The following is a 17172-nucleotide window of genomic DNA, read 5'->3' as shown; positions in this document are numbered from 1 at the left end:
ATAAGGTATTTTAGCAATGAAGTATTAACAGTGATTCTGGTTGTAAAAAATCAAAAATATATACCATCAGTGTATGATATCAAAACAAGCCAGCAGCTCGTTGCACACCTGTGAGTTGTTCATGGAACACCAGTGTTCCAGAGAACATAGTTTAAGAAATGCTGCTCTATAAAGACTCCCCATTGAATATCCACAAGGATCTCTGTGCAAAAAAGGACTGTAGCAGGATGGTTTAAAGGAATAATTATGACACTGGGGGTGGGTGTAGAGGGGACTCGAGCTCCAATATTAGCTCTGTCACTTTATTTTTGATGCTACCTCTGTCTATGGGCAGCCATTGCAGGAGTGCTAGAGGCACCAACAGAGCTCAGGATTCCACTGTGTGAATGTATTATATCTAACATGATTATATGCTGCCTTATCCTGAAGCGCTTATAACCTAAGGTCCTGAAACAGCAATTGACTCTCTCAGGGCAGGGTCCTGTGCGACCCCTCAATAAAGTCACACCCCCTTCACAAAGTCAACTGCAGCACAGAGGCCTGGACAGACAAAGGGCGGACAATAGCAAGTATTATAATCACCATTTTACAATGGGTAACCAAGGCACAAATTAAGAGATTTGATCAAGATCAAAAAAGTTATACAGAACATCTGTGGCAGAGTAATGGTAAAATCTAGATCTCTTCTGTTCCAGTCTGTTTCATCTAGAAGACCATCTTATCCACTCATTTGTCTCACCTGCCTCATTATTAAAATGGGGATAATACAGCAAAAGCCATGTTATCTGCTATTCAGATAACCAGCACTCTCAACTAACCAGCATTTGCTCTGCTGCCCCCAGCCAACCACCCAATGACTGGCTGCCATAGGACTGGCATTAGGGCCCCATTTGCCTAATTGAAAAATTGGATTATTTGGCAACCCATTCCCCAGGATTGCTGGAAAAATCAAGCTTCTATTGTAGTTACCTCAGTCACAGGGCTGTTGTGTTAACCTGCACACAAAAACATTGAAATACAATTTTACTTAAGTAAAATACTCAAGTACTGTGACTATATCTGTGCACCTGAATTCACAGCACCATTTATTTTAATGAGGTTCTGAAATAGTTGAGTTCTGCCATAAATGTCATATTCCCTCCCGTATTCAGATTTCCTACATAACCAAACCCTTGCTGGAAAAACACTTCTGCACCTAAATGCCATTTGTAACATTATGTTGGGCAGGTAACATGTTTGAATTTCTAACCTACTGCATTTTCTTCCACTCCTCTTCATTGAACCTATTCACTTATCCTTTTCAGCCTTCCATTCTGGTGTTTTATTAAAAACACACAACTCCTATGGAAAGGTGTTATTTGCACATCTTAAGCACTACAGAACAGCCAGGTACAGTTAACCTGAACTTGCAATAAAATGCAAGTCACTACAAATCACTATTCCACCCATTGGAGAAATGGCAAAAATTTATTCCTTATTTATATTTCTATTTCTTTCTGCCAAGGTTTTCATCCCTTCACCTAAAAAGGTAGCCATCACTGTTTTTACAGCTGGCCTCACGGAAGCACTTGTTTATGAATGGCTCTATTGCTTCCACTATAACTTTTATGCATGTCCTCTCCAGTCATTTGGTCAAATGCCAGACTCATTTTACATTCATTTCCAGAGTTATCCGTCATGAAAGCAAGGCCTTTTCCTTCTACTCAGCCCCAGTATTATCCCAATGGAGCAGTCCAGGTGACTAGACAGTATCCTCTCTCTTTTACCATCACTGTTCCTTGCATTCCCCTTCTGGCAACCAGCATGGTACTGTAATATACTTCCAAGTGAATAGCCTTACTATTCTAGTTCTAGAGTTAACTGTTAGGGGATGTGAGGCTGGTACAAATACTTTATTTTCATGAGTAAGAGCATCACCAAAATACATATACTTTATTCTCACCAGCACCAGAAGCACCACTGGGGACACAGGAGAGGCAGAGGAAGAAAGGGTGTTCTAGTTGTATTTTCAGCCCAGTTTAGAAAATTCAAGAAACTCAGCTACTTCAGAAAGATATGAGTGAATATTTCTGGAGGCTTATCCAAACCAAGTTTCTTGGACCATTTTGAGTGGGGGCGGGGGGAGGAGATCCACACTTTTCACCAGTAATGTGCAATTCATGGGCTACAGAAAGTTTCCAAGTCCAAATGCTTTTATTAAGATGGATCAAAGTGAGCTCTGGGAAGAGTAAGAACACCTCTCCTTGGACTGTTTGAGTCCCCCTGTTATTTCGCTTGTTCCTCTATTCCTTGTACTTTCTCACCTCTCTTCCCCAGTCTGTTCTATCATTTTGTGTTGACTTTGCAAAACTTCACCTCTCTCCCTACATTACTATCCAATGCACTGTTTTGTTCAGACTCTACTACGGGAACCATCAGTAATATGGTTTTGGCAAACTTTGCCTTGCAGCAGCATGGGGAGTCGGGACAGAAAACTCAGAAGAACAGGATAACAAAGGTTCAGTGAAGCACCTGAGTGAAATGAGCTTCTAAAAACCAGAGCACTCTGAGCAACATGAGAAACTTCAATGGGAACTTACATCCCAAAGTTCCTCACAAACTTAAGTGCCCCCACCCCCAGGGCAGTTATGGATCAAATCCTGCTCAAACAAATTCGCTGAATTTCTTCACATTCAATAGCATTATTTCAGATTTGTACAACAATCAGCAGAAGTTGTCTGTGGGCCTCCAGGCCAGCCCATCTAGCTCATTATTGATACCATCATTCTCGGAGGACACTGCAGAAGACTAAAAAGCAAATTTCCTCTTTCAAAAGACTCAACCGTGGCATCTTTCTTCTCATTACAAAGAGCATCATGGACAAATGGCTGAACTGCTGGTATTACACAGGTTGAACCTCTCTAGTTTGTATTGTTGGGATCTGGCTGGTGCCGAACAAGAGAATGTGAAGATCACCGGGAGGTCAATATTGTCTAACAGCATTACCAACACATTTAACAGCCTAATAAGCAGTGGAAAACATTTGGGGTAAATTACAGCTAAATAACAGCACAGAACAAAGAGGAAGGACTGGGGGCTGTAAACAAACTTTATGGGACCATGGGAAATTTGGCCATCCAGCTAAATAAAATCATTCCAGATTATGGATGTTGCCAGAGGAGAGAGTTCAAGATCAGAGAGACTCAATTTGTACTATACCTCTCCAGAAATACTACAAGAAATCAGCCTTTAGTTTTCTACAGCTCCCAAAAAAGAATTTGAAATAAATATTCTTCACCAAATCAATACATTTTTAACACAACCCCAGAATAAATTACACCATCATTCTTTTCTGATCATTTATTTCCCATATAAAAACAATGCAAAATTTATCAGGGTTCAGATCCTGGCCTCTGGAACAAGAGGGTTAATTAACAAGTTGCATAGGCTAGTAATATCCAGTAGGAAGCATGGCTCGGAAAGCTTCCCATTTCTCTTGCAATAAAGTAAATGAAGACAGTAATTCTTGGAACATTAATTAACCCCTCAGTACTGGTAATTACCATAAGATGAGAGCCTGCCAGCCTTACATTAACATAAGTTGCTGCAGGTTGCTTTTGAATGGTACAGCAATGCCCAGCATACTGTGAATAAATGGTAACAGCATTTTAGCACTCATGCCCTATATTCAATAAATGCTTTTAATAGACTATCACTCAGTGGTTGCTTGACTAAAGGAAATGCGTTATATACAAACAAAAAAAGCCAAGGAGGGACTCAACTGAGAAAGCACCTTCTTTATGCATCTTAAAAATATTCTCCTGTATTCACTAACAACTTCTTAAGCACCCAAAACAGTGAGAGCCCTTGTACTGGTCTGCCACCTCAACCGGGTCTAATTGTTGTATACAACATAAAATACCACAGTGGTGATTTAAAAAAAAAAAAAAAAAAAGGCAAAAGCACCTCTGTAATGGACAGGCCACTGATGACCAATTTTAAATTGAATTACACAGCCTGCTAATTTTTATGATGTGATAAAATTTCCTTGGACACTACACCTAGTAAAATCTACACAGTGCTTTTGTGCCATCTCCCCTACAGCCCCAAGCAACTCCTCTCCCCGAAACCATTGTTCTTACTAAGCAGGAATAAAAATTAGGAACTATTAACATGGTGCCAGGAAAGCTCCAGTAAAGTAGTAAACACCTATGCAGCTTGTAGCTATTTTTGAGGGAAATTTTTAATTTGGAAGCTATATATCAATGGCATACAAAATACCCATGCTCAAGAAAGGATAAAGCAATTACTGAGAAAAAAAGGTCACAACCAAAAACTGTAAAAAATAGTTTAAGTGCTCCCATGCTCCTTTCTTTCAATGAAAATTACCAAATTATATTAATTCTCTGGAGATTTTGTTCTTTCTGAAGGTAACATTAACCTCAGCCAAGTACTGTAATGTCTCCAGATGTCACCCTTAAATTTACATTGATTTGCTTTAAAATGCTAGTAATTCTTGGTAGTATGAGTAGACATTACGGAAAGCAAGCAAAAATATCTTATTTCAGAAAAACAGAGCAGAATTTAAACACCCTTCAAGATTATTTAAACCAAAGCAAAATTTTCATTCAATGGCAACTATCAATGCACCCAAAATGTGTTAATACCTAAGTAAATAAAAATGGATTAAATCAATTAATTTGGGGATTTAAAAATAAACGCCAGAATTAAAAGATGACATTAAACACAGTAGAAGTTAGGACATAAAAGATGACACTGAAGCAAATATTTTTTACAAGCAACAAAAACAGGATGACCCCTTTAAAAGTTCAACACCCAAAGAGACTTTTTGAAAGTATAAACTTAGATTACAGTTTGTTAATTGCACTAATGCATTTCATGCTTCTGAAACAGAGCAAACAGTAGATTCTAGTAAGCAGGAAGCAGATACTATACAAGTTTGCCTATACAGTAAACCCTTAAAAAGCACGATTTTGACTTGCACCTAACTTCCATTAACATTACGCAAAACTGAAAATCCCACTGCCCCGACCCCGGTTCAAACATCCCTGCTGCCCTGCTTCAACACCCCACATGCACAGCTCCAGTTCAACCCCCATATGACCTGGCTAAACTCCCAAGCAGGGTTCTGGCTCAACCCCCCTCCCTACCTCTCTGTATGGCCCCAGTTCAAACCCTACCCCCGGCCCAGCTCAGCACCCAAGCATGGCTCTGGCTCAACCCCCACAGCACCCGGCCCCGCTTCAAAAACTCCCCCTCCACGCACAGCTCTAGCTCAACTCCACCTGTGCCCCCCTTGCAGTCCTCAACCACCCCCAGATTAATCCTCCCTGCCCCCAACCCACTACCAGACTTAACTCTCCTCCGCTGCCCCCACAACAGCAGGACTTACCTTTCAAAAAGAGTTCCAGGTGTTCCTGCTGCTTCCCTGACCGCAGAACGTACATTCCACCGGGGGTAAAGCCACCCCCCCCCGGACTTATGGACAATTCCAGCTATGAGAGGATGCAGGGAACGGAACCCTCACGTAAACTGAAGCACTCCTGTACAGCTCTGTCAACGCACTTTGAGACCCCTACTTACCATCTCACTTCTAAACTATGCTGCTGCAATCAGCTAACTTGGCCAGATCAAAAAATCCTTGCTAAAGCAAAAGGGACCACAGAAAGCCTCCTCCTGGCTTCCACTGTCCCAAAGAGAGCAGAAGTTCATCCAGGCTTGGTCTACACTAGACTTTAGTCAACTGCATATACACAACTGTAGCTATGACAATTGTGTAGCTAGAATCGACATACCAGCAGTTGACTGTAAGGTCTGTCCTCATTGAGGGAGGTCAACAGCAGCATCTCTCCTGGTCAAACTCCCTTACTCCTTGCGAGAGCAGGCGTACAGTGGGACAACTGCGGACCTGAGAGAGATTTATTTTGTGCATCTTTACCAGACACACAAAATTGAACTCCAGGAGATTGACCCTAAACATACCCAGTAAGTCCTATATTACAGGTTGAAGCTCTCTCATCCAGCACCCTCAGAACCTGGCTGATGCCAAAATGAGAGAATTTCTCAGACCATGAGAGGTCAATATTGTCTAGCAGCATTACCAACACTTCCCTTGCTTACTGGGCTTATAGAAGACATTTAGGGGTAAATTAGAGCTAAATAATAAAACGAAACAGAGAGAGCCAGGACGGGTGTCTAAACAAACAGAGACCACAGGAAACTTCACCACAGCCATAAGTGGTCATTCAGTTAACTAAAAATGACAAATTATGGAAGATGTCAGATGAGAAAGTTCTGGATTAGAGCGGTTCAACCTGTATTAAATAGTTAGTGACTGAAGAAATAGCTTTTGCTAAAACAAGACTAAGATTTTTCTGGACTTCTCCTCCTGCCTCTTCCTGTGCAACAGTACAGAGTTTAAGCACCTTTTGGAGGATTTAAGCCAAAGCTACATTTTCTTTCAGTTACAACTATTGAATCTGCTCAAAATGTGTTATAAAGACCATACTGCTGCACTTTGCTCTTATAGTTAGTCACTTAATTGTTCATTCTGGATGTAAGCAGCAGAGAGGCTTTAAAACAAGTTGCAGATGGTAAGAGCAGAAAGTAGAAATAAATCAAAATGTATAAATATAAAGATTTGTTTTCTGTTGCCATACTTTCACTCTGTAATATTCTGAAATGGTCTTTAGATTAGCTCTGAGCATTTTGCATTGATATCCTTTTGAGTTTTTGGTAGCTCAGAGTTTATTGGGTTGTTTTCTAAGAAATAATCAAAACATGTTTACAGTACTTACATACCAAACACAGACATGATTCCGATTTAAAAGATAATATTTAAAAAGGAGTACAATGAAGTCTTGAAAGGACACATGTTGAATCACAGTGAATTTATCATCTTAAACGTACCTAAATACAGTAGAACTGAGATATACACATGCAAGTTGTGTGAACCTCAGCTTAACGTGATTCTGAATAGCAGGTAGCTGGCGCCTGGCCTTGGGCTGCCCGCCACTCAAGGGAGCCAGGAAACTGACCAGTGCTGCAGTGCTGGTCTTTTACCGAGCTTCTGTCAGTGGCAGCAGCCAGGAATGGGGAAACCGCTCCTGTGAGTGGCAGCAGCCAGACTCTCACGGCTCCTCACTGGAGAGGTTTCCCTGCTCCTGTCAGGGATGAGGACAGTCAGGCTGCTGCCCCTGACAGGAGCAGGGAAACCCCGTCCCTGCAAGGAGCTATGAAACTGTTCTTGTCAGCGGCAGCAGCCTGACTCTTGACATCCCTGACAGGAGAGGTTTCCATGCTCCTGTTGGGGTGGAGAGAGTGTCAGGATGCTGCCCTGACAGGAGCAGCAGCCACCACAACAGGAACAGGGAAACCTCTCCTCTGAGGAACAGCAGGCTGACTCTTGCCATCCCTGACAGGAGCAGTTTCCCTCACTCCTGTCAGGGCAGCAAGAGTCAAACTGTCACCACTGACAGGAACTGGAAAGCTGACCAGCGCAGCAGCACTGGTCAGCGTCCTCTCTCCTGCGAGCAGCGGACGGCATAGAGGCAGGCTCCCCCGAGTCATGCGAAATTTGACTTACGGGAGGTTGCCCAAGAATGCAACCCCTGTGGAAATCGGTGGCCTACTGCATGTATATTCTCGTTTGTTAGGCAGAAAAATACAGAAATTTGCTTAGATTTCTGACTTCTTTGAAAGTGCTGAAGATATAAGCACAATTGTTTGCTCCTCAATAGAGGAAAGCTTGTTTGAGTCTGTCATGGGCACATTTAGCACACATGGAATCACCACAGGCCCTTCCAGTCCTGGGGAGACCAGATATAAAACAAATAGTTCAGTGTCTGACATACTGCCGTAGGTTATCCTGCGACACAGCCTCTAACAAGACCAGGTTGTCCCAGACATCAGGTAGCAGGACTGTTTACCTTTACACCAAGAAAGTTGTCAAGGCACCAAAGTCTGCATGTGGTATGTGTCCAGGGAGACAGTGTGGTGTTTGTGCTGTGCACCCTAAAGTCCTTATGAGGCTGTCAAAAATGGAGAACCACATTAGCAGAGCCTACGGTGATTCCATGTGTGCTAAATGTGTCCATGACAGAATCAAACCAGCTTTCCTTATCGAGGAGCAGATTGTTCTAAATATGTGAGGTTAACATTCAGCACTGCATACCTTACTGAGACAAAATTCCCATTTTCCCATTCCCATTTTTAACTAATAGGAGGAATGGGTCCAGAGAAGATTCAATGAGTGAGAAAAGAATGAAAGAGGAGCCTAATCGCAAAGAATAAAGCAGTAAAAGGGAAGAACAACAAAGGAATGGTGCTCTCCTTCCAATCTACCCCTCCAGCAAACCAAAAAGCAGTAAAATGAAACAGAAGAACGATTCAGGAATATAATCCCCAATGTTTTGGTTTTTTTAAACAGTGATAAGAAAATGTCCCTAATGTTATTTTTGTTTCGTTTCATTTGTCTTCAGAATAATTTTTAAGACAAATACTATAACAGCAGGCATCCAACCTGAAACTGTAGAGTACACTTTTAGATACTGACAAGGGCTCATGTGGACAAACTAAGTGTGGATTAGACAAGGTCATCTGTTCATACTTCCTACAAACACCATGTTATCATCCCTCTTCCAGCTTTATCTACTCCTCTACATTACCGTCAACAGTTTCAATCTGAAGCTGCTACTTTCATTAACCTAAATGTCACATACCAGCAGGACCCACAGTAACTTTTCTACTTAGTTCTGTAAAGTCTGGTTTTACACTATCACCTATACACGTATGAAAACAATGTAACTAGCCAATCATCAAATTTAAAGAGACATCCACTATTTTTATTTATTACTACTTCCTTTCACTCACATATTGCGTGAACTAAATACAGTGCCTATAAAGGTGAAGTTCTCCTCTCCTTTACACCAGTTTATTTCTACTGAAGTCAACAAATTACACTGGTATAAATAGAAGACTCTGACCCTAACACAAAAATCCAACCTGCCTCATTATGTCTGCGGAAACAAAGTTTCCTCATCTGTTTATTTATCATATGCAACCATAATAGAGAACTAAGGATATGTCTACACTGCACAACCCTTTCATCAATGTGCAAGTGTATACTTACTGCACATCCCCCAGCATGAGTATAAATAGAAGCATAGATGGTGAGTCACCTCTTAGGTGAGTAAAGAGGCACCTAAATTCCATGGGTATGTAGCTTACACAGCCCTTTTCACTCCCACACAGCATCTCCCAGATCTACACTGTGCTGTCTCCCCACTGCCAGAACCTTTCCCTGCTGCCTCCCTCCTGCAAAATGCATCTAGCAACAGTCTGGGTGGATGCAGATGCCTTGTGTTGCAACATGTAGCTACATACACTCTACACGCTGCCACCAGCAATGTGTAGTGTAGATGTACCCTCAGAGGAGCATTATGGGCAATGAACACACGTGATGAAAGGAGAACGCAAGAATCACTGTGCCTATCCAAATGAGTGTAATTTTCTATTTTCAGTTATATTGATGTAAATTTGTGGGGACTCCATCAACTTCACTGAGTTATTCCAAGCTGAAATCATTGTTGCCACAGTGCAGCTCATCCAAGCCTACACTCCCCAGGAGGGGCAAGGGAGGTTGCCTGAGTAAAACAATGCTATTTATTGCCTAACATACTTGATCTTAAAAAGCAGTTGAAGAACTTCAGCTGGTTTAGTAGCAGGCCCTTGCAAACTACCTCGGGCATGAAAAGAACTACTGAAATAGATACAAACTACTCATGGGCTGTCTACACTAGCCCCAAACTTCAAAATGGCCATGTAAATGGCCATTTCGAAGTTTACTAATGAAGTGCTGAAATACATATTCAGCGCCTCATTAGCATGCGGGCGGCCACGGCACTTTGAAATTGACGCAGCTCGCTGCCATGCGGCTCGTCCCGACGGGCTCCTTTTCGAAAGGACCCCGCCTACTTCGAAGTCCCCTCATTCCTATAAGTAGATGGGAATAAGGGGACTTCGAAGTAGGCAGGGTCCTTTCGAAATGGAGCCCCGTCAGGACGAGACGCGTCAATTTCAAAGTGCCGTGGTCTCCCGCATGCTAATGAGGCGCTGAATATGTATTTCAGTGCTTCATTAGTAAACTGCAAATGGCCATTTCAAAGTTTGGGGCTAGTGTAGACACGGCCATGGAGGGTCAAGGGTTCACACAATCAGGCCCTACAGGACACAGATCTCTCTGTAATAACTGAAGATATACAACGTCAATTCAGCTTTGCTTTCCCTTTACTTCTGCATTCATTACTTATTCAGTCACTTCCCCAGCACATAGTGAAGGACATACTGTATATAGCCCACAGTGCTATAATTACATATTCTTCTGCTTAATTTTCCATGTATGTGAAAGGAAGCGGGAAGTGTGCATTGTGAAAAAATACACTAAATATATTTGGAAAGACATGTATTAGCCATAACATATCTTAATTCATCCCTAGCATATGCTTCTGTGTTTACTGCGAAGTCAGTTAAGTTACTGTAAGGGATTTTAAATGAAAACAATTATAAATTTAAAATAACTGTATTTAAGGCATTTAACAGTGACTACGGTCAAGTGACTACAGCAGTTACAAGACCCATGGGACATGTTCACACCAAAACAAAGTGAATAAATTACCTCAGCTGGCATGTGTAATCATTAAGTGACCACAGAGGTTAGTCAGCATACAAGCCAGAAGAGTTTCATGCAAAACCAATAATGCAAATTTATCAGGCAAGGAAAAAAGCACAAGAATTTTCTGAAGTTATGCTATAGACTACATAACTATAGCAGAAGACATGATGTGGAAGGCAGAGTTTGGTGAATAGTGTGCCCAGGCTGAAAAACACAACATGTGTAGGAAAGAGAGCTGACACTGATGAAACAAGGTGGGAGAAAGAGTATCTTTGTCACCATGTTTTTCAAACTTTTTGATAGCAGGGACTGGTTCGCTGAATTTCTGAACTGTGTCAGGGAGATGATTTCAGGGATTAACACTGGTCCTTGAACCAATCCTCAAGAAATTGTTACATTAGATCAGTTTCTCTTGGTGAGGGAACCTGAAGAATAAGTGGTTTGTGTCGGCTTGAAAGTCTCTCTCTCACAAACAGAAAAAGGTCAAATAAGATATTACCTCACCCAAACTGTCATACTAATATCATGGAACCAGCATAGCCACAACCCGACTGCCTATATTAATGACGCTGATAGGGTCCAACCCTAAGGCTGTGTCTTCACTTGCATTTCTCTTTCAAAAGTCATGCAAATGAGGGAAATCAAAAATGCAAATGAGGTGCAAATTTACATCTGGTGCCTCATTTGCATATTATATCAAAATCACTTCTTTCAAAAGAAGAAAACCAGTGTAGACGCTGCATTTTCAAAAGTAAACCCCCATCTTTGAAAGAATCCTTCTTCCTATAAAAAAAAAAAAGGGAAGAAGGATTCTTTCAAAGATGTGGTTTACTTTCAGAAGAGCAGCGTCTACACTGGTTTTCCTCTTTCGAAAGAAGTGATTTTTGATATAACATGCAAATGAGGCACCAGATATGTATATCTGCCCCTCATTTGCATTTTTGATTTCCCTCATTTGCATGCCTCTTTCAAAAGAAGAATGCAAGTGTAGATACAGTGTAATTGTTTTGCACAGCCAAAAGACACCCAGAGTTCAGCAGGCTTTCCAGGTGCACAAGGAATTAAAAGTCATAAGGGAAAAAGATGGACTCTGTCCTTCTGTACACACAACTCATAATGAAATAAAAAGGAGGTAGGATAGTAACGTCTTGATTTTGGCTTTTCTGCCAGAAAGATGTCTCTTTACAATGGGATAACCAGTGTACTTTGGCAATCCCTCAAACATCCCAATAGGACTTTCACTGCCGAAGACTATAGAATCTATCGTGTTAAACAAATAAGCCACATCAATCTCTCCTAGCCCCATGAGTAAGTGTATACAGACAACACGATGGAGGCTGACTTGGTATCATTCATTTAAATGGATAGCTACTGTTAACCACAGAGCAACATGAATAAAGGTACTAAATGACATACATGTAACTCTGCACTCATACTAGGCACATACACCTTATGCGATTACATCAAATCACAGGAAATGCTTGTGAAATAAAGAGGTAATTCAGATACATAAAATTCAGTAAGGAACAGCGGAAAAAAATTTACTTCTGCTGGCGTCCTGTAGCCCAGACTGGCATCTTCCAGTTAAGTCTGACTCTTAGTACGAACCTTATCCAGTCCCTACTAAGGTATTTTGGAGTAATGACACAACATAGGCACTGCTGTGAGTCTGTGGGTTCAGGACAGCAAATCCTTCCCAAAGAAACCAGCCACACACGCAAGGCACATTAAGTCTGAATCATCTGTAACAGTAGTGCTGCCTAGTTCCTGAGTGGGACAGGCTCATTTTGGAAGGGGAGCAGAGGCATCAATCTCTTTTGAAAAGCTGAATGCTCAGGAACCCCCTCCACATGCCTGTGCCTTTGGACTCCAGTTTTGACATGCCTTTGTGAAGGCTGCACAAAAGGTGGGGAAGACTACTCTTCATGTGCTCCCCCTCCTCCTCTACACCCACATACCTCCCGTCACATTTTGACTCTGTACTAACACTGGTGAAGAGCGGGATGTGTGAGCCATTTCAATACACTAGAACTTTCTAATCAAGGGTGGTGAGGCAAAATTACAGCATGAGCAAAGATTCTTAGTATATGGCAGCAAGAAGAGGATCAAATATGCCTAAGACAAGACAAAAGCCTATGAGACATCAAAGGCAAGTGTTGGAAAGAGGATAAGAAAGTATAAATACACCAGACTGCAAGAGGGAAAGCCAGGAGCAGGCTGAGAAAGGCAAAGGATATGGAAACATTAGTTTCTTTTTATGAACCAAAAAGAGATCCTCAAGGGCCAGCCAAAAGAATTCAATGGGATTTAATGATATTATTCAAAAGCCTCTAAAGGCACAGTCACCACTCAGCAGCAGCTCAGCGAGAATGCAACGACTCAGGCACAGGTCAACAACTCAGCTATGCTTTAAAAAGCTGTTATAGAAAGCCACAGTTTTATTTAGCGAAGGAAGTTTTTGGAAGAGCAGCCTGCACCATTGGGCCATCCTAGCCTCTTTAATAGCCCTTGGGCAAAGAGTGAAATAACTGGCTTTGTGATATATTGTGTAACAATGTCTGGCACATGGGGGAAAGAACGAATCCATTCTATGGAGTATACACTACTTTCTACAACCTTCCCCATTCTTGCAGCACTGCTGTCATCCTCTTAATGACCCATCAGTATCAACAGACCACTGTGGCACACCAGACAAATTCACCAGTGCAATAAGTGCTTCCACCTGGGAGATCCCAGAGAATAGTAATGAAAGGGTTAAAATGCCCACTCTCAGGAAAAGTGCACTCAACTGAACAACCACACCCACATGTGGATTTAATGCAGCCTAAGGATAAACACTGCTGCCCTTTCCAGTGGTAGGGTTTTCTCCTGTTGCCAGATGCACCATTCTAACATGTAGCGAGTAATTCTTTGGCTGCAGATCCAGAAGTACAGAAACGCCAACTGCCAAGGGGACATACTGTGGCACACGTGTCCCACCACAACAGCATCCATTCACTTGCCACATAACTCCTGTGCCCCTGCCTTGGCATGACTGAGGTCCCCACCCCAAGATAACGCAGTAATGAAGCAAAATATCTCAATTCATCTTTAAACAGAAGTCATATCAGACACAGCACATCGCACAGGAACAACTGAAGCAGGGGTTGTGGTGGTATGGTCTCCAACTGCTCCGATTCAATTAGAGCACAATGAGTGACACTTGGACAGAAAAGGTTAATTGAGGTCACCAAAACGCAATATTTCCTTACCTAACCAGTCATTAAACTTCTTAACCTCAGAGGGCAGTCCCAGCTCGGTGAAATCGCCTGTGTGGAGAAGGATGTCCCCATAGGGCATCTGGATGCCATCTGTTCTGGAGTGCGTGTCTGAGACGCAGACAAATCGCGTGTGGCCCGCTGGTTTTGGAGTGTCATAAGGGATAGGGTCGACCCTAAAGCAGACACATAACAGAGCCCAGAACAGTTACATAGGTTACAACCCTTACATAAATGATTTTACATATGATCATAAATCTCTATACAGAAAGTACTTAGGGAGAAAACCTTGGAGAGAGGAAAAAAATAAATAAATAAAAAAAATCAGAAATGTCCTGCTGTCTAGAACTTCATAATGAAGCAGCAAGAACAATCCAAAAAAATAAACACTTACCTGACAGGAAAATAAGACAGTCAAAATTTACACATGATATAGCCTGCCCAGAACCAAGTGTGGAATTCCACAAATCAATAAGAAAAACAAAGAACATGCATTCTAGATATCTATAATCCAGTTACACTTTTTTTTTTTTTTTTTAAACCCAGGCGTTAGATGCTATCACTTATCTTATTAAATGACCAGGTGAATGGCCCATTAAACATCACTGCCAGCTGGGACAAAATAGTCTCCTACTAGTCTTTATCTTGAAAGAGACTGAGGGAACAGGACTCCTATCAAACTAAGCAGTCAGCTACATGCTTAATGTTAAACACATGAATAGCTCCATTGACCTCAGTAGGACCAGTCACATTCATACAGTTAAGCACATGGTTAAGTGCTTTGCTGGATAACGGACCTAGTGCTCAGACCTTGCAGGATGGAAACGAAAGAAAGGGGGTGTGGGAGTGAACAGTTAATACAGAAATAAAATTGATTCATTTTTAAAAAGTGCCTTCACTCTTAGTAACACTGTGTGTTTTGGTCAGAGAAAAAAAAAAAAAAAAAAAGACAATGCTTATGAAAAACAAATCCTAGAAGTGCTCCCCACCCTTTTTTTTTTTTTAAAATATATAAAGGGAGGCACATATACACCTATTTATGGCTGCCACGCAGCTCAGGACTCTACACAAAAGTCCAAATTCTTTGCTGGTGTTAACGGGCTAATCATCACTGAAGTTTAAGGGAGTGGTGCAAGTTTATGCAGGCTGAGAATTTGGATGACAGTGAAGAATAAGAGCATGTAACACAAAACAAAAACACATGGAGCAATATCCCAGAAGGTTATATCCAGATACTGTGTAACGGAACATTCTACAGCAGAATATACTATATACAGCCAAAGGATCTTGTACAGAATCCTAAAAATTTTAGATCTTTATTCTTACTGTTCCTTCTTAATCTAGACTCAGGTGAGTTCTATGCTTGAAGTGGAAGTCTGAGCATTCATTAATTGTCTCTCTCAGTGAACTTTAAGATCTGTGTAAACTAGGAGAAGTTGCAGCACTGTAAATATGTTGATGTAAACCCTTATCTTTGATACTTAAACAGCTCCTATCACTGAGTGCATTTAGCCTCACAACCACCCTATCAGTCAGGGAAGTGCTGTTACCTTATTTTACAGGTATGGAAGGGATATTCCCAGAGATTAAGTCACATAAAAAGTCGGTCGCAGAGCAAGGGACTGAACCTTGTGACCTTCAAATCTTAGGATAGTACCACAACCACTGGACAACTCACAGACTCCTTTTCCTCAGGGTGACAAACCGTCACAGTGGAAAACAGGTCATGTACTAGTGCGGCTCACCATGATAACTTCAGTAGTGCAAGCTTCATTTTATATTGGTGCTGGCTAATTACACTTGGGGTTTGCACAAGCAAAAATACATTAACACAAAGAAACTGCTACATCAATGGACCTTAACGCTCTAGCTTAGTACTTTTTTCCATGGACCACTTGAAAATTGCTGAGACTCTTGGGGGTCCACTTAATGATATTTCCAAATGTTGGTACTGTTAGCTAAGTATCGTGAAGCACTCTGGATAAACACACTATATAATCAAAAACGTAACATTTTTGTTCTACAAATAAAAGCACACAACTCATATCAACATCAGCAGAGGTCTCTCCTTCACCACAGCAGCCACAGAGCTGAGGCTGGGAAGGACAGCATGTCTACTCTGTAGCTGCAGCTCTGGAGCTAGGGCAAGTTGCCTCTTTCTCTGGCCATCTCCACACTGCACATCCCTAATTCCCCACCACCTTCTCTTCTCATCCTCCTCCCCCACACTTATTTCACTCACTTCATGGCCTCCTCCAGTGGCCACCACTTCACTTTATATATACATATTCCCCAAAATCCAGATGCCTAATTGGTGGAGCCACACCTTCAATAATTACATGGATGGCCATTCATTCTCTTATGTGCAGCCAGCCAGGTATGCATCGTAGAGGGAGCTATCCATGGACCACCTGGTCTGTCAACCACAGTTTGAGAACCTCTGCTCTAGTTAGTATTTTACGATTGAAAACTTATTTTTATCACACACTACAAAATAGTTCCTGAATAATGCCCAAGTGCTACAAAGGTGGATCAAGTAAATAGGTGGGTCTCTGCAGCTACAGTCTTAATATCTTTTCTTCCAGCAATGTTTCCCCCAGACAATACAAGAAATGAATGTCTACTTTCATTGGTGTAGCACCGCTACGTCCAGTGCATTTGCCACTCTCCACAAGTGGTGAGCAGGACACTGGGGGATGGCAAATAAGGCTCAGGAGCCATATGTGGCTCATGGAGCCTTTAAATGGGGCTCCTCAGAGCCACACACATGGCGTACCCTCTATCTGCTCCACGCATGTGCATAGCAGTGGTGGCTCTGGTGAGTTGCAAATTAGAGCGGAGGGGCAGGCGTATTCAGAGCGAGGGCAGGCTATGACAAATATGCAAGGATGACCAACACAAGTGTGGCAAACCTTGAACTGATATTGGACTCCAGTCCTGTGGCATATCTTGTTCAGCTATATCTGTCTGCATTAGGGATGAATATCAGATCTTGTGGCACCCACTTTTGCTTGTAAATATTCATCATGCTTCCCCTGTTCCTTCCAACTCATTCTCCAAAACATCAGTTGTTTCAAAAGGTGCTCTTCCATAAGCAAGCCCATCAAAGCGTTTTATTGGAGACTGGTTTACAGAGAGTTATTTTCTATGCATGAAATAACTAAAAAGAGTAACAAAAATCCAAATTCATTACAACAGTTTTTCTTTTGAGTGAGGTAGGATGTTGCTACGTACCTTTCCCCC

At 41.8% G+C, this 17172-nt stretch overlaps 1 protein-coding gene and 1 pseudogene across 3 annotated transcripts in view; one reads left to right on the top strand and one right to left on the bottom strand.

The window, feature by feature from the left end:
* MPPED2 (metallophosphoesterase domain containing 2) overlaps positions 1 to 17172 on the bottom strand; it is a 129879-nt gene that overhangs the window by 68980 nt on the left and 43727 nt on the right. For all 3 annotated transcript variants that reach the window (XM_074998985.1, XM_074998987.1, XM_074998986.1), the window contains exon 3: positions 13924 to 14105. In XM_074998985.1, coding sequence (XP_074855086.1) covers positions 13924 to 14105 — 182 coding nt within the window. The remainder of the gene's footprint in view (positions 1 to 13923; positions 14106 to 17172) is intronic.
* On the top strand, positions 7782 to 13006 carry LOC142014514 (large ribosomal subunit protein eL34 pseudogene; annotated as a pseudogene).

The sequence above is a fragment of the Carettochelys insculpta genome, chromosome 6 (assembly GCF_033958435.1).
Source record: "Carettochelys insculpta isolate YL-2023 chromosome 6, ASM3395843v1, whole genome shotgun sequence".
Lineage (NCBI taxonomy): Eukaryota > Metazoa > Chordata > Testudines > Carettochelyidae > Carettochelys > Carettochelys insculpta.
The sequence above is the reverse complement of the archived record's forward strand: the minus strand, read 5'-3'. Positions and strand labels throughout refer to the sequence as shown.